This window comes from Diabrotica undecimpunctata, chromosome 2 (assembly GCF_040954645.1).
Source record: "Diabrotica undecimpunctata isolate CICGRU chromosome 2, icDiaUnde3, whole genome shotgun sequence".
Classification (NCBI taxonomy): domain Eukaryota; kingdom Metazoa; phylum Arthropoda; class Insecta; order Coleoptera; family Chrysomelidae; genus Diabrotica; species Diabrotica undecimpunctata.
In genome coordinates, this window is record NC_092804.1 from 6,973,364 (window position 1) to 6,999,468 (window position 26,105).

General features: G+C 34.4%; 1 protein-coding gene across 2 annotated transcripts; it reads left to right on the forward strand.

Moving 5' to 3' along the window:
• Positions 1-1,171: 1,171 nt before the first annotated feature.
• Positions 1,172-25,938, forward strand: Ube4B (Ubiquitination factor E4B). 2 transcript variants are annotated; one of them, XM_072522179.1, is made up of 14 exons: positions 1,172-1,331; positions 8,181-8,585; positions 11,600-12,176; positions 12,231-12,622; positions 12,677-12,861; positions 13,800-14,008; positions 14,148-14,394; positions 14,681-14,902; positions 17,005-17,318; positions 19,545-19,887; positions 23,308-23,485; positions 23,623-23,944; positions 25,637-25,743; positions 25,869-25,938. In XM_072522179.1, the coding sequence occupies exons 1-13, from the start codon at positions 1,308-1,310 to the stop codon at positions 25,696-25,698; spliced, it is 3,480 nt and encodes a 1,159-aa protein (XP_072378280.1). In that variant the 5' UTR covers positions 1,172-1,307; the 3' UTR covers positions 25,699-25,743; positions 25,869-25,938. The 2 variants fall into 2 exon arrangements, with proteins under 2 accessions (XP_072378280.1, XP_072378279.1); XM_072522178.1 differs by having other exon boundaries at positions 25,637-25,938.
• The last annotated feature ends 167 nt before the right edge of the window (positions 25,939-26,105 follow it).

Here is a 26,105-nt window from a genome sequence, read left to right on the forward strand (position 1 = left end):
TCAGGTCAGTCAAGCATAGTCAAGTATAGTGTGTGTTTTACCCGTGTAGGGTAGCTCCCTAGAGCACTTTGCTCGAAGGGCTCAGTTTCTTTCTAAGACTCTGAAGCTGAGTTTTTTTCTTCTTAGAAAGAATGTGTTTTATTTCCACCACCTAATAAAACCACAATGGCATTGTCTCCTCAAGATAATGCCACAATAAGAGCGTACCGGCCAACTACGCAATATTACACCATATTGCGCAATAGTTGGACAAATTAATAAACATGGAAACTTGCACCAAGTTGCAATCAGTTTTTCATACGTTTATTAATTACACCGGAGACGACAAAGGACTAGTGAGGAGGCAACTGGCCAATTCTACATGAAAGGAGGATTCTATTTGGATTCAGTGCTTAATTCTTACTTTCAAAATTATATTTCCAGACGCCTAACGTGTGCTGATGATATGAGTAGAAAACAATGAAAGGGAATTAGATGAAGAGCTATAAAAGTGAAGATCTTTTTGAAGACATAGTATTAAAGCGTAGTATAATAAAAACAGTATCTATGATTCCGTTACAGAGTTACTAGTACAACTAAGATGATTTGGATCAGGAGATGATTGTGAAAAGTATTAGTTTTAAACATCAAAGATCAATATTTAAAATAGAGCGTCCATATTCGTTGGTACTACAAAGCAATGGGAAATTATTGAAGGCGTGTATAGTAGTTAGGGTAAGATGGATCATATGGAAGGCGAGTGGTGAAACTGAAAGCAAATTCTATAAGATGCCATAAATCCAGCTATTACGTACGAAACTGAATATTGCGCAGCTAAAAAGAAAATTAAACAAAGACCTGTTGCGGAAGTGGATAAGTGCAGTGACCAAATAAGACGCAACTTGTTTAGTTGCAAGTTTCTGGTAGAAGTAGGGAAGAAATAAACTAAATTTAAAAAATCACTGCTATTTGTCAAAGTGACAACGAACTATCATAGTTGTTATCGGTTCTGCTCCTTCCAATAAAAAACGATAAGTGGCCATCTCTATACAGTTTTGTTCATTGTAGGAAAATCGTTTATTACATTCTCGATTATTCCGATTTTCCGTGAAGCATCGAAAAAAATCATTCGAGTTTTCGACTAACCGATGACAGCCGAGCGATGGTCGACAGGCTTTGACGTAATGACTTTTGAAAGCAAAAGTCATTGGATCTGTTTGACGTCTTTAAATTCGTTTAGTGAGTGATTATTTGGTACGCGTTGTAACTAAATTAAAAGAATTATTTTAATACTATTACCAACACCAAGTAATCCATAACAAGATATCATGAGCGAGTTAACTCAAGAAGAAGTAAGTTTCAATCAAGTATATTAATTAAATTTGCTAATTTATGATAAGGATATTGCCTGTTTACATGTACTTTATTATCACAAAGGTGAAAATCATATAACCATAATCTCAACTGTTTTGTATGAAATATTTTTAACTAAATGGCAAACAGATGTTTCTTTACCAATAATTCCGAATTTCATACATTAGTATCCTTTCTCTTTAAATTAATGAATTAATTTATTTGTGAGTGAGAACAAAAGATTGTACTTAATGAGTTTGGCATGACCATTCATTTATTTGGAGTTATTAATATAACTAACAGCTCGTTTAATGAACTTTCTTTTTTACTCTAATCTTAGTCATTACTTAGTTGAGAACAGTTTTCTTTGTTTGGTTAAAAACTATTCCTCAATTTTATTTGATATATTCTTCTTTTGTGCTAGGTAGGTGTGTTTTTTCAATCTTTGGTGCAAATTTTACATTTGTGTATTGTTAAACTATCTTTTTAAACACCCTTTCATTTAGTGATTGCTATAAATATGTTTTATGTTGTTATTCTTTGTCTATGTTGATTCTAATGTACTGAATGCCTTTATGTACCCATTAGTTAATGTTTTCCATTCAGCATGCTCTTTATATAAACAAGCTTCTTATTCTGAGTATTACAGCTTCTTGTTCTTTATATTTCTTCTTCTAGTAGTCAATCTATGTGCTCTAACAATAGGTATACTTTACCAGTTACAGTGAAAGTGAAATGAAGTTTTCTCTAGTGTATTTGAATAGCCATAATTTTGTTTATAAATATCTTGTTTGATTTCTGTAAATAACCTGCTACGATACTTGCTTAATTGGTATACTGTTTTAGTGCTTTAACCTTTTTAGACAAGTTATTATTATTCTCAGATTATTTATCTTTATTATGCTTATTTATCTTGCTTCTTCACTGGAAGAAGTTTGGTAAAAAGGAAGAATTACAAAAAATGATTGAAGATACCAAGCTGGCATATATTTATGGCAATTTACAGAGCTAAATAAAGAATATCAGAATGAGGAAGTGACAAGAAAGAACAGACTACCTTGATATATCCTTGTATTTTCTTAAGTATAAAAACTACCCCTAGCATCTAAAAACAAAGTTTTTTAATCAGTGTGTATTACTTATTTTCTAATGTTCCCCTCAAATATGAACATTTATCAAAGACAAACACAGAAAATCTAGGGAAAACAGAATAATTTACAGAGAGACAAAAACTGAACATCAAACTGTGAATAATTCTAGATTTATGGTCAAAATAAATGATGTTTCAGCCCTAGTAACAAAAGTTAAATGGGAATTTTTTGGGCATATCCTACGATAGAAGGAGAACAGCTTGTATTGAAATACAATATATTTAGAAACAACAAAGAGAAGACCATAACTGAGATAGTTTGATGACATAAAACACAACAATAGTTGTCTTGACCAAAACGAATGCATGGGGCCCAAGATAGAGAACAATTAAGTAAGACAAGAAGGAGAGACCTATGTCCAAAGATATATCTCTGTCTGAGAATACAGATGTATTTGTACTTTACTTTTTTTCTACCATTATATTACAACTTTTTGGTTGTTCTGTAGTTATTAGTATGTTTGTTTTTGTTTATTGTATTTGTAACAATATGATTCATGTAGTGCATGACTAGATGTATAACTTTTTCTAAATAAACATGTTTTGGCATGTTTTTAGAAGACATTATGTATGTACAGACCAAACAAGCATCTGCGGTTGCTAGTACTCTTTCTATTGACAGACTAAATAATTGAATATCCTTCTGAAATAAATAGAACATACTAATTTGAGTATTTTACATCTTTAGTTAGATAGTTTACTTCCGCTCATCCACTCATTCGATACATTAATAATGTGAAGGAAAACTTATTTTATAAACCAGATCTAATATATTATTTTTATTATTTAATATTTACTTAAGTAGTGATGATCAACCTAATCTGTGAAAATTACATTCATTTGGTATTGAGTAAAATAAGTATGAAGATGTTCTAATAAATTGACATAATAAGACCATTAAATACAACTGAAAAAGACTAGAATATTTTCACCAAAGAATTTAACAACTTGTCTGTCCAACGAATTATATGTGATACAAATAATCTGAATGTGTTCCTAATATGTAGGTTCTTGAATCAAATATGATTCAAGGGTAGATGTTATTTTAATATTAAAATAGTGTTGGATGTGGTACACCTACTATATGTTACCATTGGGATAGTGGAGTTGTTAAGATATTGATTGGTCTGTAATTTTTTCCATCATTAATGTTTCTAGAAAATATATTTGTTTTTAACACTGTCGCCGCCAATGATATTTTAAATTTTTTCGTCATGCGCCAAAACTATATTATTTTGTTAACGTGAAACGCTGTAAGTGTACATTAATGTTACACATTTGTCAATACAGAGTGCACATTAATGTTACACTTGGCGGCGAGAGTGTTAAAACTCAGTTAAAGATGATGATTTGCAAAGATACTTCAAGATGGTCTACACATCTCTTAAGACAAATATGTATAATAACACAAATAAATTATGTTTACTAGTACATTTCATAGATTCTAATCTCTACACTGGCTTTGATAGCATCCTCTGTTAATTCAGCAAACATACAAACATCATTAAAATAAGATGTTTTCATATCCCTCTTCTTCATCTCTCTGAGCAATTCTGCTTGTTCATTAGTGAAAGTTGTCACTCAATCAACAGATCATTTGAGTGGTTGGTTATACTTCTTCTATAATTTATCTTTTGACATTTTGACAACTCTGATCTCCTCCATTCTACTTATATCCTTTTTTTATTTAGTAAGCCTTTATTTATGCCTTATAGCTTAACATTTTTTTCTTATGTCACTTCTCTTTTGGTGTATTCACATACTTCCTTTAATTCTTCATATTATTGTTATTTCTGCCATTTCCAAGAGCCTTTGATCTATAGCTGTGTCAGGTCTTGTTTCTGATGCATAAACCTTTATGGATCTTGTACTGGCTTTACAAATTCTTAATTTTATCTGTGTTAATATTTTGGCTTTGCTGTATAGTGTTATTAGGACATCCTACCAGTCTATTTGCTTTTTGTACTTGATATTTCACTTCTCTCTGCAGATCTCCATTGCTGGACAGTGTAATTCTTAGTTATTTTATTTCAGTTTATTGTTCAATGTTGTGGCTGTTGATTTCTAATTTACTGTAAGTTTACGAAAAACTTGTTTATTTGCTTAGCTTTTCCTCTGATTTTTGGTTGTAAATTAGAGGGTGGTGTTTAACAAATTGATGCCTCTGTAGTTTTGTCTGTTTTTTTGTCGCCTTTTTTGAGTAGTAGGATTAGTTCTCCATTTTTCCAGTACCTACTTTATTGTTGTATGATTTAGTTAATTAATGGTGTTAGTTATTCCGTCATTTCTGCTCCAAATTTTTCAGCAGTTCATTTGGTATCCCATCTTTAATTGGAGCTTTTCTATTCTTCAGCGTTTTCTGATGCATGTTTATATTAACTTATTAGTTTGTGGTTATTTCTGGTGTTTCTGGTTCTAACGTCTCTTGTTACTTAACATGAATGAACCAAATGAAGTTAAGAGCACTATTCAAAGCTCCAGTTCTAGAACAGACATTTTTTGTAAATGCTAAATGGTATTTTCTGGACATATATAATCACCTATCTCCCTCTACCAAACAATATTTTAAAGGATCGATAGAAGCTACAATAATTAGGTATCATGATAAAACCTAACCTATTAAAAGATACCCTGACTTATATTGCACTATATCATTAACATGACATGCCATTTAAGTAAGCTAAAGGTAAAAAAAGATATTAAACAATACAAACTATAGTATTACTTATAATCCTTAGAATTACACAAGTTCCTAAATGAACAACAGAGTGGATTTGAAAAGCACAGAAACACTGTAGATAATATAGTAAATTTTGAATCAACATAAAAACTTAGTAACAACCTCAAAGTCTTAGCAGTCTTCTTTGACATCAATAAAGCCTAAAATACAATGAGGAAGTATTATCTAATTATAGTTTATTCGTCTTCCGGGTTTGGACCGTGTCATTTGTGAGTGACCCAAAAGTGGGTTCATCTCGACGTTTCGCTACAATTGTATGTAGCTTCTTCAGGAGAACAAAAAAAGAAACAAAAGACAGGAAGATGGGTAGTTAGCAACGGTAACTCAGTTACTCAACGCAACCAGAGGCGAATACTAACTACCAAGATGGGCATTTGGTCACAGTAACTCAACTACTCAACGCAGCCAGAGGTGAAAACCAAATGCCAGGACAGGGATTCACGTCCAACAGCTCAGAACACTAACGCGTCGAGAGGCAGGGAGTGAATCCTAATCCTAGCAGGGAGTGGTCAGTCAGATTAACATTGAATTCGGCTTGTGGTGCCCATACAATAGAGGCATACTCCAATTTGCTTAGCTTTTCAATTAGTATAGAGTGATCAATCTTATCAAAAGCTTTGGTACAGCCGGTAAAAATGACATCCAGCTGTTTTATTATTTATGGTCCCAGCAGCAAAACTTGTAAAAACGCACAAATTTGACACAGTGGGCATCCCTGGTAAAAAACCATTTGGTTCTGGACAGAACCTATCTCCAAAGTAATTCAAAATATTGTTATAAAGCACATTCTCAAATATCTTAGCAATTGAATTGATGACAGATATAGGCCTATAGTTCTCAGCGTTACCAGTATTACCAGATTTAAATATAGTTGTTATAACTGCATGCTTTAAGCTATCTGGAAATTTACTTTAGTTAGGGGACAAATTAAAAATTAGTGTGAGAGAGACAGAAAGAGTCGTGGTTTTAGTCTTTTAATGCTCTGGAGAACATTCTTAACTGTTATTTTTGAAAAGTAAAAACCCCCCTGATTCAGTGTACCATTGAGACTATTTGATCTTTGAAATACAGAGCCAAAGTATTCTGCAAAAACATTGGCAATATCATGATAGCCACTTATGTCCACACCCCTATAAGAGACCTCTGTTGGAATCATATTATTTACACCACAGGATTTTATAAAGGACCAAAAACTACTAGGGTCAGTTTGTACATTACATATTCTCAATATTTTCATTGTGACACCTATATGCTTTCCTACTAAGCTGTTTCACCTCCCGTCTCAGTGATTTATATTCAGCCAAAACCAAAGCATTTGCAGATTAATTTACCTGTCTATGAAGACGATTCTTACGTTTAATCTTCGATATAAGTTCCGAAGTAAAGAAAGTAGGGTGCCTGTTTGTGGGAAGTATTTTTTTGATTATGAATTCTTGTGTACGTAATATATGCATTAATCACACTTGCATCTAAAAGAAAGAAGAACAATCTCATCCACGATTTTCTAGACTTTCTACTTATGGAATATGATGCATTAAAGTGGTCAAAGTGATCAACACCTCCCATATTTAGTGTATAATCTGCAATAACTTTTGGGCACATTATATCTTTCTCTGTGCCATCTCTTTGTGTACGTTTTATCATGGTTACTTTATGTAGTTGATTGGCAATAATTGTACTAATTGTGACTTCTTTGGTATCCAACCACTGACTGTTTTTTTCATTAGACTCCAATAAGTCATGTAGCCTCAACAAAGGTCAACTCACTATTACAATATCGGCTGCGAAACCTGGATGCAGACTTCTTAACTGTTAAGCCCATTAATCAGGTCAACAACAACTGTATTGCATAATGCTGATGACAATACACCGACTTAGGGCACCTTATAGTTGCCCTTAGCTTTATGGCACCTTCATACGTATCTGTGGGTACTATTCTGCTCTTAATCATCTGAATAATCCACTTGTTGTGCATGTTGTCTTGTTGATTTTATTCCTCATCAGTGCCCTAGCCCTAGAGTATTGACTCGATAAAGGTACTATCAAATGCACCTTTGATATCTAAAAGTGCAGCAAGGGTAAGTTCTTTTTGGTGTAAACTCTTGTTGAGTTCCGACACCAGATTCTGCAGGCCCCTTGATTTCCTCCTCGATACGCCCATTGCTGCTGGTAGAGTTGGCTTTTATTAAGAGTGTTTTTCTTGTTATACTCATTCAAGATTTTTTGTATGGTTTTCAACATGAATGAAGTCAGACTGATTGACCTGTTTGATGTTACTAAGGTATAAACCACCCTTGTTCTTCTCCAAGCTTTGGGAATGTACCCGAACGCATAGCTAGCTCTAAATACCCCATGTGACCTTGTGCGAACCAAAGATCTCTTCAGAGGTTAGCCAGTCAATTCTGGTTGGGCTAAAGTTGAGCTGGTTGAGCTACAGCCTTCTTCTCAGTGTCTGTATATTTCCCATTGGGTAATTTAACTGACTTGGGTTTATTAGTGTTATCTCTTGTGAGAATTCTGTTAACCGTGGCACTGTAAGGTGCACTTTTAATGTTTTCACAGAATTCTTTCCAGGATCTTTTCTTAGAGGATAGGATTGTCTTATTCTAGATTTTCATTATATTTTTATAATATGCTTCTCAATCACCTGATTTCTTTGCCCTATTAAAGAGCTGTCTTGTTTTTCATCAGACAGTTGGTGCCATAAACTATAATGTTTTTTTATTCTATAAGCCAAATAAATAATGGAAAACTATCCCAACCAACCACAGTAATTTTAGCCATAAAAATAGCATGTGAAAGAAGAAAATTCTCTTTAGAAGAAGATTCAACCAATAAAAGGCTCAAACAAGAATTCTATCCATCCTCAATAAGAAGTGTAAAATCAGGATAAAAAAGTTTTTATCCGATATATAGCCGTGTACTACATACCTAGCTAACCCCAGGTTTATTTTTCAGATACGAAGACGACGGCTAGCTAGACTTACTGCCAGAGAGAGCACATCACCATCAAGCTCTTTATCTCCACCTATCACACCAACCTCCCAATCTCCCATTAACACAAATCTCATTCAAATTCCCCCGAACTTCGACGCTAACGTCAACCCAACCGACGATGCCAAGCCAGAGTCCCTCCAGGAGAACAAAGCAAGTGATCTGGCCAAGAAAGCAGACGTGTTCAAGGAGCCTTCAAAACCCATCGATATTAATATGCCATCGAGCTCGAAAGGTAGAACTAGAGCTCCTCCACAAAGGAGCGATTCAGAGACGAGTTCGATTCATATGGAAGTAGATGATATCAGCGTCAGCGCAGATAAGATTAGTGCCAACACTGATATTGATTCTGGGTTTGAGAATATGGAGGTGAGTATTAGTTATTTCTTGAATCATTGTTGTGCTTTTCAATGATACTTCGAGTAAATTATATACAGATTGGACGAAAAGTCTGGAAACGCCCAATTATCTCTTAAATGGATGGTCTGAATTGTACAAAAAGGGGGATACATGTATTTTGTTATATGAAGATTTAAAATTTGATGTTTGAAACGTTGCCAGATTTACCATTTTTTCCGATTTCATTAGTCACTTTGATTTTTTAAATATAACACTTTGTATATGGTACCTTATTGAAATCTCTACTTTAATACCAGTTCAACGGTATACAATACTTTCGATTTTATGCAGCCAGGAACATCTTAAACAGATAAAACAAACGATATATTCAAAGTAGATATACTTTGTATATCTACTTTGAATATAAATTATCCTTAGCACGGTAGTATTTGTTTCAAAACTATAAACAACGGGTTAATGACACATATATTTATTTTATACCTAAAATTTAGCAAAGTGTTAAACATTATGGAGAACACCAGTGCAGTTTACCGTGCCTTTTACTACAACGAAATGTTTTCTGCGAATTCCGTTAATCGTTTAGATGTGTAAGTGGGTTGAATGTACTCTAGAAATGTCTAATCGTCTTAATAAATTTTTTTATTCTAACTATGTACAACTAACATCTTTCTCTAGAAATTAATATGCATTAATCGATAATTCTCTGTCTTAGCTCTGTAACACTTGGTTAAGTTTTAAATATTCTACTTTTCAAGTATCCACAATAAAAATAATCTTTAGGATTCAAATCGGGTGAACAAGGAGACTATTCAATACTATCTAATCTAGCAATCCATCGACGAAAGAATAGTCACAAGATAAGTTATTTTCTATAGACTCTTAAAATGTATCAAAAATATCGATCTGAAACGATTTAACCAACAATTTTAATTGAAAATATGTCAAATCTGACAAAGAGTTTAAAACAATTTAAACACTTTCGAATTCTTTGTTTTCCAATAAGAAATATAAATTTCTCTTGCAATTTATTTTGATTAATATACTATATAATCTTCATTAGAAAGTAATTTCAGATTTTTGCAAAAAAAAATTAAATTTTAGGCCAGTAATCACAAATCACGACAAAACCAAACTACTTGTGTCGTGTATGATTCGAAGAACACTGACCTCTCTTTATTTTTGTAACGAATGACTGACCTTAACATTGTTTGTACAACAGATACTGTTACTGTTCTAAAAAATATATATTTTTTTTAAATTAATGTTTGTTAAAAATGGCGATTTGCCAAAATATCTGTAAACACTCTGTTCTGTTGTTTCTTGTTTATATGTTTGTGAAAATAGAAGTCAAGGACATTTTCCACGTTTTTTTTTATAAATTACTACCTACCAGGAAGTAAATATCTTATTAAACAAACTTTGCAGTTGATTGCTTGGAGAATATTTGTTGATTTAACGCGCAATGGGAAAAATATATTGATGCCAAGTTCAACAAGACGACACAAAATGATTTTGCAGAAACAAATGTTTCTAAAAGGACAAATAATAGAGAATTCTAACAAAAAAACCGTAATCTTTGTGTTTCAATAGAACTAAATTCTGTTTAATCCGTTTCTTTCTGACGTTGAGCTCTCCAACTCTAGTGCTATCATCTTCATCGTTTTTTGTAAAATTCTTTATTTAATAAAGTGTCCAAAGTATTTTTTCCTTCATTTTTTGACATCATTTTCATAAATTTTTATTTTCATATTATATGCTTCTAATATGATTAAAATATTTTGGTGTCTTTGCTCTGTGTTAGCTCGACCTTAGTGCAGGATTCAATCGTCGTACTCCCGGCGATAGTTCCCGAGGTACTCTGCCCTCTAGTCTACGCCTACCTGCAAACGACCTTCCTCTGTCATCCAGCGATCCGGAAGCGGAATGGCCGCTGTAAGGCCGACATCACTTCCGAAGCAGTACCTTCATTCATTCACAGACTTTGCTATGCTTTGCGCCCTCCAAATTGCTTTGGCAGGACCCTGGACTACCTGGCCTGTCGGCTATACGTCCGTTAACGAAACCTCTGCCCCTACGAGTCCGACACTAAAGTGAAGGTGCCACGCCACGTATGCAAGAAACGTTTCGTGGGGCTCCACCTTTCCCGTAGTACCTGTGTTGCGAGTATCTCACCTACCCGTTATCCTGCCCCCGGGCGGATAGGTTTGGCAGGCGGAGGAATTTCCACCTCGCACGTAGACAGGTCGGCGCCGAGGATCTCTCCTCTACCACTCTTGGATCTCCCGGTGGGTACGTGCCGGGGCACCCACACCACGCCTGACACAAGGTCAGGAGAGGTATGTACGGGCCCAGCTCATTCAACCTCGCCAGGCTCTTTTGGAATGAGAGTAGAGTGGTCCCACGAGAGTCTCGTCTCGAATACTAGGAGTGTAGACCGGTGACCGTGTCGCCGAAGCGACCGTGTGCGTTTCTACAAACCCGACACCTCCAGCGACGGCTCTCCACCTCCCGATTCCTACCCATTAGTCGCCTCTTACGACAGGCAGAGCTTTCTGACCCCGGCCGTATTCTTATCTCCGCGAGCCGGACGGACAGCAAGTTAGTCAGCAATGTCTTCATCCCACCAATATGGCTTCCTTCATTCGGTTTTTTCATATTTACCCAGGGCTTCTTCTGCTGCACTTTTGAGAGAATGTTTTATGTAATTGTAATGGTGCTCAACACTATCAAAGTTTTCTTGTAAGAGCTTTTCATTGAGTCGCTTTTTGTACAGTGCCTTTGTGCTTTCATGCTTGAGGCTATCCAAGTTGTATTTGGTTCCTATTGTTTTTTGCTCTTGTTCCTCGTTGTGTTCTTTTTTCTTGGCTAGTATGGTGATTATTTTAGCCTTTACTAGGTAGTGGTCGCTTCCACATGTGCTTCCACATTACGTCTTGTATATTACAAGACGTAAACCAAATAATAAAATCTTAAATCCATCAACTGCGAGTACATTGTTAACGTTAATAATTGTTATCTTTTAGGTGGACGATATAGACACACAAAAGAAGGACTTACACAAGAAACAAACGACGACATCTACCGAATTAACTCTTCAACAACTGCATTCGTCTGTAGCTCGAGTTTTACTCTCATCATTCAAAGAACCATCAGAAACACGCCTATATCTTCCCGAAACAGCTAAATTCCTTCAAGAAAATCAAAATATATCGACAAGAGATCTGGCCTCGAATGCTATAATGGAAATTTTATTCAAAATTGTTACGGAACAAAACCCCTTCCAGAACTTATCCCAGGTGACTTCCGATATGTGCGAGACTGGCAGCTTGGGGTCTTTTTCGGCCAGTCCGTCAAATCTCAGCCCGTCTTCGGCTAGTCCTGCAATGGGAAGTTATCCGGTGGCTCCTATAACTCTGAATAGTAGAAATAAAACGACCCAAGACTCGATGACGGTGGCTATAAACTTTTTGATGGATTCTTACAACAGGGTTGGGGTTGAAGAGAGGAATAATCCGAAGAAGTCGAGTGTTCCTCCCATGAGCGATGTACTTACCGAATTAAGAGCCCAGATTATTCAACATACAACTCTTCTAGCTCAAGGTAAGACATTTATGCGTTTCTTACTAAATACATAGTAAGATTATTGTGTTTTAGGTTGTATAATAACATCCGAACACAGACTCGAATCTCCTTTACTGCACCCAGTCCTGCAGCAATCAATACCCAGAGGTTTCCTAACCGAATTGATCACGAGGACACACACAAACGACAATCTCTTCTCCAGCGTCTTCAGTCCGATTTTGCAAGGTTTGTTCAAAATCATGCAACAAGCCAGCATGGTGGGCGATGAACATCGAGTACCGATCCAAACCCTTTTCGAATTGACTGATATCAGATGTGGACCGAGGCCGATATGTACGTTGCTCACCAAACAGGCGCAGTTCATGCCTCCTATTTGCACGCCTGCTGCTGGACGCGAGATTATGAGGTGTTCCTATCTTGGGCCGTTCTTGAACGTTTCTGTATTCGCTGAAGATGAACCCAAGGTAAATACTACCAATAAAGCGTTCTACATCAAACTTTATGTGTATTTTTATTAGGTGGCGGAGAAATTTTTTTCGGGAAATAGTTCTAATGACAAAAGCTTGATACAAGTGCTGCAATCCGAGTTGGAAAACACGAGAGGCTTGCAACATCGAATATTTCATTTCATGATGGCAAATCAAGACAGTAGAGACCAATGTCTGAATTATATCGCTCAGATTTTAAAGTACAATGATAAAAGGTGAGTTTCTACATTTTTATAAACATTTTTTATGAATACATCTACTGCGAAATAGAATCTATTTTGGTAAACACAAGTTTATAAACCTTAATATGAGCCTTATTTGTTTATTTACACTTATTGAACCCTCCATATACTGAGAGGGACATTTTGATCACACTGGTCACTAATCAATGCATTACTGCTACTGGGAATAGCGGACGGTTCATTTATACCGTCGATGGTGACGTGGTTTGGGTGGAGGTTGTCGTGGGGATTGGCGCGAACATTTTTGACAGTAGGATTTTGATTGGCAGGTGGAGCAGACGATATTTTCACAGATGGCTTCATTAGGCTGTGTTGTTCGAGCTCTTGCATAGATGAAACGACACTAACGTATTGCATTCGGCTATTTGCTGTCTGGTGAGGAGAGCGTCAAGGTTACACATGTGAATTGCCTTCGTACATTTGGTTCTCAGGGTCCAGTGAAGTACGAGATTGTCAAGATCATTCGGTTCGATCGAGAATGGAACAATTTGGACTATTAGTTTACAAAGGAATAAGGGATATGATGGTTCTTATTTTTTATGCATGATAAGAGAGTGAAATGTTTGGCTCAAATTATCGATGTCGGTTCTTTTATTTAGGGAATTTGGATGTTTTAGAACTTGGCACATTTCAAGGAGGGATCGCTTGTGCTCACAAGCTCACCAGAAAATGATTCGATTATGACTTGTTTTTTGCTCCAAATCCTTCTTTTATGTATCCTATGTTGATGACACGCGCTTTCCAGATTTATTCCCCTAAAGCGAAAGGACAGTCCTCATTAAAAATTTGTTTTTTGTTAAGAACAAGGTAAACTATTTTCTTGATTAGATATTTGTAGAAAAAGTAATCTTAAATTGCAGATGTAAGTTATTGATAAATTTATAATCCTACCCGGTCATATCTGTTTTTAGATCTCAATTACAAATGGAAGAGAGAACTTTGGCTGGAGATGGCTTTATGTTGAATCTGTTGAGCGTGTTACAATTTCTGTCAGTTAAAATAAAGCTAGACAAAATGGATTTCATGTACCCATTCCATCCTGAGGCTCTTGTGTCCATATCAAACGATACAAGACTGAAATTCACTTCTCAGGAAGTTGCTGATTGGTTACAGGAGTTCGGTAAGTATTTAATTGAAATAATTGATAAATTCTGAAATAGCAAGTGGCCTTGGAGACTACTTTTTCTTACTTGCAACTAATATGAATAACTGACAAAACTTCTGGTTCTAAGTGTTGATTAGAATGTATGATTTTTCAGGCAAAACCCACGAAAACCAAACCCCAAATTTCTCAACAATATGTTGGTTCCTAACGTTGCACTGCCACCACTTGTCACTGTTACCTGCACTGCAGAAATACCAGCGACGACTACGAGCCATCAAAGATCTTCAAAAGTTACTCGACGAGACTGTGGCGGCGGAGGCCCAATGGCGGAATACACCGTTTGCCAATAGAAATAAGCAGTTTATCAAGAGGTGGAAACAGCAGTTGAAGAAACTCAACAAGTAAGTTAAATATACGCTTTATTTCAGTAATTTTCGAGGACGTTATATTAGCTGTTTCGATTTTTATTCAATTGTTTGCATTTTCATTTATATTAACAATGTCTCTATTTCAAATTACATGAAAAATTATGTATAAGATATGACGTATGACTAATGAAAAATGATAGCTTTAAAGACAGCTGACAATTTACTGGTGGGACAACTGACAGTTGACGTGAGGTCCTACAATTGAACAATTTATTGTTGATATAATTTTTGTATTATTATTGAACATCTTTCCTTTCAGATCTAAAATATGTGCCGATGCTGGAATATTAGACAAAAACCTAATTCGACGATCTTTAGTCTTTTATACAACAGTTTCAGAGTATTTGTTAAGTCTGATGACGAATTCGCCTCCCGGTAGTACCGTACCGAATTTACCACTGCCCTCGGAATCGTCTGCATTTTCTTCTTTGCCGGAATGGTACATGGAAGATATCGCGGAGTTCCTGCTGTTTGCGTTACAGTAAGTAATAATTATTTTAATTATTTTTTAAAATAGGATTCGAAGTTGAGCAATTTTGACTGTAAAATAGGTTATTAAGTGTCATTTCAATTTTTTCTTCTTCTCGTGGAATTTTTAAAGTAATTACTATTTTAATGGGAATAAGCCACAATTGACGTTTAAAGTAGTTTTATTGATGTTTCAATTTCCACTTCGGAAATCGTTTTAACAAAAGGAAATGTTTCTAACAAAAAAACAAGATTCAGTTTATTTATCACATTTCAAGGAGACTGGTAGTGGAACCACCTAATTCTCAAAGAAATACGACGAAGGACTTCAAATGAACTGCTGCTTCTGTCAAACCGATAAAATGAGCTCCAATTCAGTTTTTTAAAATTTTTTTTAATAAACTAAGAGATGTAGTTTACTGATTACCTTTTAAAGAGATTGATAGTGAGAATGTGTGGGAAATGGTCCATATTTTATGAGAGAACCGATGTAGGAGATGTTTAAACAGTATTTGTTAACGGTAACTACCCGGCTCGAAGGACCAAAATTGACTTAATACTATTTTAATTGTAAAACCAGTAAATTGAGCGTCAATTCAATTGTTTCTTGATTTTTTTTTATAAAATACGCGATAACGTGTATCGATCACATTCCAACGAGATTTAAATTGGGAGGGCGCCGATATTTAGTATAATTCACCATCTATACACGGATCAACAATTAACTGTTAAATATTTTACGAGGAAACTTTTGTTTCTTTTTTAAGACTTTCATTTTGAATAAATTAAATGATGATTTTAAACTATAAGCGATATAAACAATGTATACAATTTCTATTTACAAAAAATAATGCTCTTCTTACAAAAGTAAACTAATAATGTATAAAAAAGATAAATTTGAGCACCCAAAGAGTAATAATTGAAAATATAGAGGAAGGGATTAACTATTACAATTTTCAAATCAGATTAAATCTGCAAAGATTTTATTTTTAAATTGTAAAGTTTTTCGAACATCATTATACGAGGTTATTCTCTTAAGTGTACTTTAACTTTTGTTAATATCTTCTCTGATTATAAAGCTAGACAATAAACTAGAGGCGTAACGTAATTGATTAATTTATACAGTTTTTATAGCAAAACGAGATGCAGGTAATTCATCACTTTCTGAAGAGTCTAATAGTGAAAGTCCGCCGATATTTAGTGTAGTTACCAACCAATACGGGAACTAGAGAGTAAATGTTTCATAGTTCGCAAAGGAACTGATAAAGAGAATTTTTAATCAATATTTATAATCTAGAAATATCCGGTCCGAGGGACCACAAATGGACTGGTGCTATATTGACTCTCAATCCAGTACAACGAATTAAATTTTTTCTGAATTTGAATTTATGCAAATTACAAGTCACTAAATACTTAATTTGATTTTACGATTGTCAAATTACATCTGTTTGCTCTGTAGACGGTTGTTGTTTGTTTATTTTCGTTGGAGGACTGTAAAAGCCAGCGGTTATTGTTACTTTAGAGTTTTTAGATTCGTGTCGAGATTTGTAGGATTTAAATGTATAGATTTATTTTTATTAAGCTATACGTGTCGAATAAGAGTAACAAGGTTGGTTTTTAGATCAAATTAATAATTTTTGGGGTGTAGTTAGATGGGCTCTAGTCAAGTAGTATACCATAAGGAAATACAAGAGTCGATTTCTATTCGTCCATTTTAATATACGGTTATAACCTCACCAACTTTAATTATATTTTTCTTACTTTAGCACTTAAATACACTAGAGGCTGACCCCGTCAATTGATTTAATTTATAAAGTTTCTACAAAAAAATGATATATAGGTAATTGATTACTTTACAAAATTTACAAAAATACTGAGAGTGATAGTACGCTTAGAGATAGTTTAATTCACCGAAAAATTGGATATTAGAGGGTAAATATTCCATATTTCACTAAGGAATCAATGAAAAATGTGTTTAAATGATACTTATAAGCATTAAAGATCCGGATCGAAGGACCACGTTTGTACTGACGAGTACATTGAATTATAATAAACTACCAGTTATTAAACTTTACCTTGATTGAATATTTTTATGTAGTATGGCTTGTTTTACAGATATTTCCCGAACGTAATCGCTGATAATATGGAAGATAGTATGATAACGTGGTTATTAGTGACTATATGTTCTTCCAATATGGTTAAGAACCCTTATTTAGTTGCCAAACTAGTTGAAGTAGTATTTGTGATCCTGCCTTCAATCCAGCCTCGATGCGAACTCATATACTCTCGCCTTATGAATCACCATATCTCGCAGACCATTCTGCCCAGTTCGCTGATGAAGTTTTACACGGAAGTCGAAACTACAGGGTCCAGTTCGGAGTTTTACGACAAGTTTTCCATACGGTATCACATTAGTTTAATTATTAAAAGTAAGTATTTGATTTTATATTTTTGATTGATAACGTTGAACTGGAACAAAATCTCGGCTTATCTGTTTCTTTTAATTGTTTTTTTTCTTTCACATTCAAGTCAGTTGTTACCTTACAAAACTGTTGGTTGTTATAATTTTTTACACATTAAATGACAAGATAAGGGCTGGTTCTTAGTTGATCTCAGCGTTGAAACGGCACTGCCAGGTACCAGACTTTGCCAGACAATTCCGAGTTCCATCGGAACATCTAAAAGATTATAATACTCATGTTCGCCTGTCTAAAAATCTGGTGTACTGACATTAATGGATCCTACCGTAAACCGATAATCTCAACGGAAATAAGGCCGTGTGCTATTTCATACCTATTCGCAGTGACAAGAGATGAAGTTATGATTGAACCATTACAAAGCTTTTTAGTGAATTTTATGACATTTAGACATTTTCCCCTCTTTTTCACCCTTTCGTGAAGGGTGAAAAATGATTCTCCACATAATGATTTATCATAAAATTTTGGTTAACGGAATCGTTTTTAGCACTCAAGAAACGCCTTTACAAAGATTTTCAGAATTTCAGTCATTCGTCCCCACTTCCACCATCTAGAGTGAGGGTGATACTTACGCAGTGACTGGTGATAAAGTTAAGGTTAACAGAATCATTTTAACCCCTACAAAAACCTTTTGCACATTTGTTTTAGCAATTTTTCTGGTTTTTAGTCAGTCGACACATTTTTCTCCCTCTGGAGTTAGGGGATGACAGTTAGGTTAGGCTAGGTTCATTCCTCAATGAATGTTTATAAAATTATGGTCCATAAAGTCGTTTTCACCACCCACGGAAATCTTTTATGAAGTTTTTCACCAAATTTTTTGAATTTCAGTCACTCACTCCATACTACAGTGGTGGCAGTGGAGGGGAGATAAAGAGGAATACTGCACATAGTAATTGGGATGAGGCCATGATTGACCGAATCAGTTTAACCACCTACAAAACTCCTTTACAAAGTTTTTAGCGAATTTTCTGGTTTTTATCATTCGTCCTTTTTTCCACCCCCTAAAGTGAAGGGGTGATAATTAGGAACCCTCTGCACTATGTTTTTTGATAAAGTTTTGGCCAAAGAATTGTTTTCACCTCACAGTGAAAAACTTTGCAATGTTTTTATGTGAATTTTGAATATTTAGACTCATTTTCCACTCCAGAAGTGGACGTGGAGGGGTGATAAAGGGGAATATTGCAAATGGAGACTGAGATATTATGGTTGACAAAATCATTGATGCAAACCATGAAAATTCCTAAAGTTTTTCACCGAGTTTTCGTGTTGTTAGCGAATCACGGCCAAGTTTCACCCCCCGACTGAAAGGATGATCCTCTATACAGTGATTTTTAGTAGGTTTAATTGACAGAATAGTTTTGACCATCAACGAAAACCTTTTATAAATTTTTTTAATGAATTTTTGGGTTTTTATCTATTTATCCTTTATTTAAACCCCTAATTTAAGGGTGGATGGTATCCTTATGAATATTTTCTTACTCTACAATAAATTTACTACAATTTCAAAGAAATTGTATCAATTTTTAAAAAATTCTTAACTTCATCCTTATTTGAACTCACTACAATGAGGGATGTCGTTCTTTTTACATATTTTTCTTTTATCAGTGTAACATGCTCTATTAAAAAAATATTAGGTTATCTCTCTTCCTCCTCATTTTGTTAAATGTTAAATAAAAAAGATGTAGCCTGAGCTGTAATGCGCCATCTATTGGAGATCTAAAAAAACTAAATACTTTCGCGCGATTACTTAGCAATTTTTTGATTTATTTTGTTGTAATATTACTCTATGGACATCCTTCGTAAGAATATTGTGCTAAAAGGTATTTGCGCAAAAGTTCGAATAGATATTACCTGACTGCTTACGCGGCTTCTGTTCGCAAATATGTTCCTCATGCTTTAAACTCAAAAAAGAAGACTTTCTTCAGAATGTTTTAGAATTTACAATTAGTTTAATAGTAACACTACAATTTTCTGCTCATCTTCAGGTCACTGATAAGCTTACTTAACGGGTAAAAGAAAAATTACATTGTTGTTATAACTTTAACTTTCAGAAATCACAAGTTCTGTTGGTGCATATGGATGTCAAAAAATTGCATAACTGCATTTTTAAAGTAAATGCCTTAAGCAAACTGAATTTTGAAAGGAAGAACGAGAAGACTGATTCTATTGATGTTTTAGAAATGTGGTCATCTCCCGTCCATCGCCAAACTCTAATCAACGAATCTCGCGAAGGATCGCAATTCGTCAAATTCGTCAACATGCTGATGAACGACACTACTTTCCTGCTCGACGAGTCCCTAGAGTCACTCAAGAGGATCCACGAAGTCCAGGAATTAATCAGCGACGACGAAAAATGGTCGAAATTGCCGTCGGAGCAGCAACAGAGCCGAATGAGGCAATTAAACTCGGACGAGAGACAATGTCGGTCGTATTTGACGCTCGCTAGGGAGACTGTAGATATGTTTCATTATTTGACTGTAGATATAAAGGAGCCTTTCCTGAAGCCGGAATTAGTAGACAGGTAAGCATCGTTTTTTTTCCTTGGGTTTGTATGACTACGGACCTTAGGGTCTGCATTCTTAAGTTTTTCACAATTTAAGTCTATCCCTTTCAGTCATGAGTTATGAATATGTTAGATTACAATTTTGTGCTTGTGGATCTATATCATATCATTTTTTTTTATAACGTTTTGGTCCTAACTATTAGAATTTTGTACAAAATGCAACAAAACTACTGTCGATGATACAATTTGTACACTTTTTGTTCTTTTTATTTAAACATTATTCAGCGCATTAATGCCGGTAAATGATCCATTCCTCCAAACGTACTTCAGTAATTGATTTCAATTGGAAATTTTGTGGATATTGAGTTTAAAGAATTGTCCAGTGTGGTGGAAAGACGACCCTTCTTTCTTGGTGCTGTTTTTTCATCCAAAATTAAAGCTTATATGCAATATAAGTACGAAAGTGTATTCCTTTTTTGAATAACCTAATAGGGATGTTCACTAATTTTTAAATATAGTTAAATTCAATTATATTCAATAGATTATAAAATATATAAAAGTATAGTAAACATGAAATTGTTTAAAAATATATATTTTTAAGATAAATCAATTCTTAATTTTAATTTTGATGGAGGCTAGAAAAACGGCTCCTCGCAGCGAGGCTACGGTATGTGACGTCAGCAGTCGTATCAACAACTTGTTGTGTATACGTATTTACGAAGTGTAACCAGTTCTTTAAGTATTTAATCACTGATAATGAAGCCAAATAAGTGGTGTTTGCTACAAAGACAGGAAAAAACTAGAAAAGGCAGTTATTATGCAAGTTAGAAAAAAAATAAATGCAAATCTGTACCTCGGAAGGAATCAACACTATGTTCATTTTTAAAACTTCACAGGAGAGTAATTTTAAACTTTTTTTCACCAAAAAGTATTATTACTGCAGCTATTTATTAAGATAAACAATATTTTAATAGAACATTCTATTTATTGTTATTTACATAATACATTTGTTATAATTAAAACCAAATTTGTTCCTGTGTTTTTTAACTCTTAACGGACATGGTGTTGTATCCATCTAATAAAGTTATTGTACTGTAATAATTAGTATGGTATTCGTATTAGTATTCAATAACAACTACAATCCTATTTGACTTTTACTGACAAAATTTATTTAACCATACAATTTACCTTTACAAATACAAATAATATATCTATATATTTAACCAAAATTGCATTTTAGGTACAAACCACTCAGTCATTTTCAAGTAAGTCTCCTTCTGGATAGTCACTATTGTAGGAACATATGACAGTAATGCCAACAGATCGTTATACGTTTGTTGTGATATAAGTATTGGACTTTGTGATACCAGTTGCAAATCTTGTGGCAATGTACGGTGTCGCCTTCGAAATCTAACAAGGTCAATCTACTGGTTTTCGTCATGAAAATTACTTTTAAAAACAGAGTTCCAATGCTGTTTTGTTTAACTTGCAGTTAAATACAGTTTGACAGAAGAACTTGTTGTTTGTTAATGTCTCTTTTTTATTAATCAAAGGCGGATTGTAAGATGTTTTGATTTTTAAAATCTTCTAGTTCCATATTATGTACGGTATATTTCCTTGAGGTCTGTCTGACTAACTGCTGCCAGTCCCAGGGCGTGTAAATAGAAATGTTAAGTTTTTTTCTCTTTCGCTCTATCAGCGCATGGACAGTGTCCGCCTCCATGTGAGTATTACTCTTTAGTAGAAACTTCTGGATGATAATTTTTACTTTTTTAAACAAGTAGGTATTAAAGCTAACATTTTTATTCTGGCCGTAAAATTTGTAAGACCATAGTATGATTTCTTCTATGTTACTGTCAGAAATGACGGTATCTGCCCATTTTAGTAATGCAGATCTTATTTCATTTCCACTACGAATAGTTTATCAGAACTTTTGTCTATATCAGACTGATCTTCGCTATCAAAACTCAAGGCATCTCTAATAATATGCTCTTCATTTAAAACATCATTGCTTGGTGTATTATTTGATTCTGAAATTAAACAAGGCGTATAATATTGGTTGTAAAAGATTTAATAATATTACTAGTCTAAGGTTGGTATCAAATCACTACATTACCCTTTTGAGGTTATGTTTTTTAATAATTTAAAAATAATGAGCAAAAAGGTAGCTTACCTGTAAATGCAGTAGAAGAATTCGAAGAACTTTTTAGTAGGTACTTCAAGAATCTTTCTCCTACGAGAATTATGGTTCATTGTTCTTATTATTAGTAACAAACCACTGTAAACACACCATAAATGGTAAAAGTATTATTATTAGATCACTAACAGTCTACCTCTCATCATAGAGATATGCGCGACGGTAATTCACATGCGTAGAGGGACAAAACGTTAAGTCCACATGGTGTTTTATCCCTCTAAGTAAAAATGGACTTGGTGTTCTTTTAAAGGTCACTTTCTTTATCAGTACATGGTTTAGGACCTAGTACTCTATTCCTTTAAATAAAGTTATAAAAGTTAATTTTTAATCTGTAAAAGTGTCAAAATTGAAAAAATGGACATAGTCTTGTATCCCTCAGGTACAGATATAAAAACCTGTGGATTGACAATTTTAAGTGAATATCGTGTTAAATTGTTTGGAACTGTAATAAAAATCTTCTCAGAATTGTTTTTAGATGTATTTAGACAGCCAGGAACAAAACACCACTTATTTGGCTTCATTATCAGTGATTAAATACTTAAAGAACTGGTCACACTTCGTAAATACGTATACAAAACAAGTTGTCAATACGACTGCTGACGTCACACACCGTAGCCTCGCTGCGAGGAGCCGTTTTTCTAGCCTCCATCAGAATTGAAATTAAGAATTGATTTATCTTAAGAAATATATATTTTTAAACAATTTTATGTTTGCTGTTTTTATATATGCTATAACCTATTGAATTTAACAATATTTAAAAATTAGTGAACATCCCTATTGAATAGTTCTATTTTTGTATTCTAACCAGGCGTTTACACAGGTCAAGTCTATAGCGTGTGTAAACATCCTGAGGGTCCAGTTCTTTGAGTGATTGAAGGTTCTATATATAGTTATCAGGAAAATTTATCGACTCCTCCCATGGGTGCGTTGAAACCAGTCGACTGATTATCGTTGAGACTCAGTTGGCTGAGTGTCAGAATATTTTTAAAATTCAATATTTTAAATATATAACATAAGGGTCATTCGATCTCTTTAGGTGGAGTTTTAACTACACTTTAGAGATTTTCTGTTTTGATGGTGCAATAGGACTAAAAATGTTCTGAAACTTTTAATCCTTTTGGATAATTTAAATTTTTTTAATAAATATATACCATTTTAGACTTTTTTAGTGATATACGTTTTAGTAAGTTTTTTTTTGCTAGATACATTTTATATGTATTCATACTAGTAATATTTTGTAGGTTAGCTTCGATGTTAAACTTCAACCTGCAGCAGCTTTGCGGGAAAAAATGTAAAGATTTAAAAGTTAGGAATCCAGACAAATACGGCTGGGAGCCTCGCAGATTACTTAGTCAATTAGTCGATATATATTTGCACTTAGATTGTGATAAATTTGCCGAAGCTCTCGCTGGCGACGAGGTAAGTTTTAAAACTATTCTTTAATTACAATATAGACAAGATTTTATACTATTTTAATGTTGACTATGAAGTGAATGCTATCTTATACTTGTCTTCTTTACAGCTTCCTTTACTTTATATTATTTGTATTTTTGTAGAGATCGTTTAGAAAAGAATTGTTCGAAGACGCAGCAGCCCGTTTAGAACGTATCTCTATAAAAACAGCTACACAAATCGAGCAATTCCGAGCGTTAGCTGTGAAAGCTTTCCACATTCTTGAAAACAATCAAAAAACCGATGACTGGTTAGCGGACGCCCCTGACGAGTTCAAGGATCCTTTGATGGACACGCTTATGTCGGACCCGGTGCTGCTTCCTAGCGGACAGATCATGGACCGGTCTGTTATAATGCGGCATCTACTGAATAGTAATACGGATCCTTTCAATAGACAGGTGTTGACGGAGGAGATGTTAATACCAGGTAAGATGTTTCGGCCGCCCAATAATTGTGATTAGTTCGGTCAAAATTCGGAAACGGTATTTTGCCCATGCCATTTTTTTGTGTTTATACTTTATATCTTAAATATATTTTTGATATAGGGAATTTTACCATTTTTTATTTGTATAATATTTGTACTTCGTTAATATTTTCATTCCATATTGATACCCATCAGTCTTTTTGTCCTTTCACTTTGTGTTATGAATATCCCATTTCTGTTTTTTTTTGAATTTAAATATTTAAAAGCAGCGTCCTTTTTTTGAAGAGTTATTCTTTTCCGTTTTCTTTTTTGTTGACCCTGCCCATAAAAAGTAAACTAAAATTCGTGTAGCCTTTTGGCTAAGTCTAGTGTTAGGGTTTCCAGCTCACGCAAGCGCTCCTATCATGACTTAACGACTACTTACGGGACCGGCGGCGTTACGCGTCCTCCGAAGCATGGTGGCAGCTAAGTAAATTTAGAAACATTTGTCAGTGCTGGGAATTCAAACCAAGTCCTTAGGCTTGTCAAACCAGTAGCATAGCGAATGAGCTACTGTCGCCACCGGTCATAATCTACAAGGACTGAGCAACAGTGCATGCGAGTCACATAGTATATCGGTGTCGTAAGTTTACTTCTTAATCCGTATTCATTTTACAAATTCCCAATTGTCAATAGAAGCACGTGAAAGCCAAACAGGGTCGTACTGATGTGTATCATATGATTTTTAAAAATATTTACTTTTGAAACTGTTAGTGTAAGAATTTCTTGAACTTTAATCATTATATCACAATTAAACTAAACTCTAAAAATAACACGACCAGTAAATAACTTAACAATAACTATAACATAAATATAACACAATATATTAACTTAAAAATCAACACGATACAATTTGAATTTAAAATGCTGGCAAGTTTGGATCTGTAACATGGGAATCTATCTGGCTTAATTTAATAAATTATATTTAATAGCCTCTTGACGAATGAGACGTCGAATATCAACACGTGCTCATATCTACAGATGGGAATTTGCTAAATGAACGTACTTTAGTAATTTATTTCAGTGTGTATGATACAGGGTGTGGACGCGAAATCAACTAGGTACATTGGAAGCGGATGTCTTCAAGGGGGCATTATTTCTCCCTTCCTTTGGAATATAATGATGAATTCATTCTTCGGAGAAATAGAGGTATAGAAGCTGTGCTCAGGCATATGCGGATGACCTTGCTGTGGTCTTTAGGGAAGGGAATCTAAATACATTGTATAACTTTCCACGACGAACACTTCGAACTTTGGAAAAGTGGAGTAGAAACTTCTCATGGAGATTCAGATCAAAGAACTCAGAGGTCGTACGCTTTACGTAGAGGAGGAAATTCCAGTTGGAACCGCGCATCTCTCTCTCTCTCTCTCTCTTCAGTCTTTACCCCCGGAGGGGGTGTATTAGTCATCGTGATGTCGTCTCTAAAGATCTCTGTCTCTGGCAATTTCTTTTAACTCATGCATATGCCTAATTTGGTCGATCCATCTTGTTGGGGAAGGAAAGACAGATGAAACAACTTATTGCAGGTGTTTTGACACGCACGCGCCAAGAACGATGAAAACGATTATATATAGTTTGTAAATATCTGTGTAGTTTGCTTTCATTTTTCAAATTGTTGATAACAGTAATGTATATTTATATCTTGTTTGTTTCAGCCAACGATTTGAAAGAAAGAATACGAATATGGAAGTCAGAGAAAACGTCGAAATCAAACTAGCTTTAGTTAGGTATATTTTAAAGGACTGTATGAAAGTGTATTAAGGTTTGTTTAAATCCTATATTTAATTGTGATACATGTGTAATATATTTCATTTTGTACTTTTTCTACGATTAATGACTTAAAAATTAATTTATATTTTTAGTTTGATAATTTGCTGGTTGTTTCAGCCCGTGAAATTTGGAGATACATCGAGCATTTATTTCACTATTGTTGATATAGTAAAAACTACAAAATGCAGCTAGTGACTTTTTTTTGTTTATGTGCAATGTCAACTTTTAGTTATTTGGTTTTGTTTAGCCTTCAAATAATTTGTGTAGATACCTGCTATTGTTTCAATTTCCACCAATAAATATTTTGGACGACATAAACATGTTGAATCTCTTTTTGTTTACTAATAATTAGAA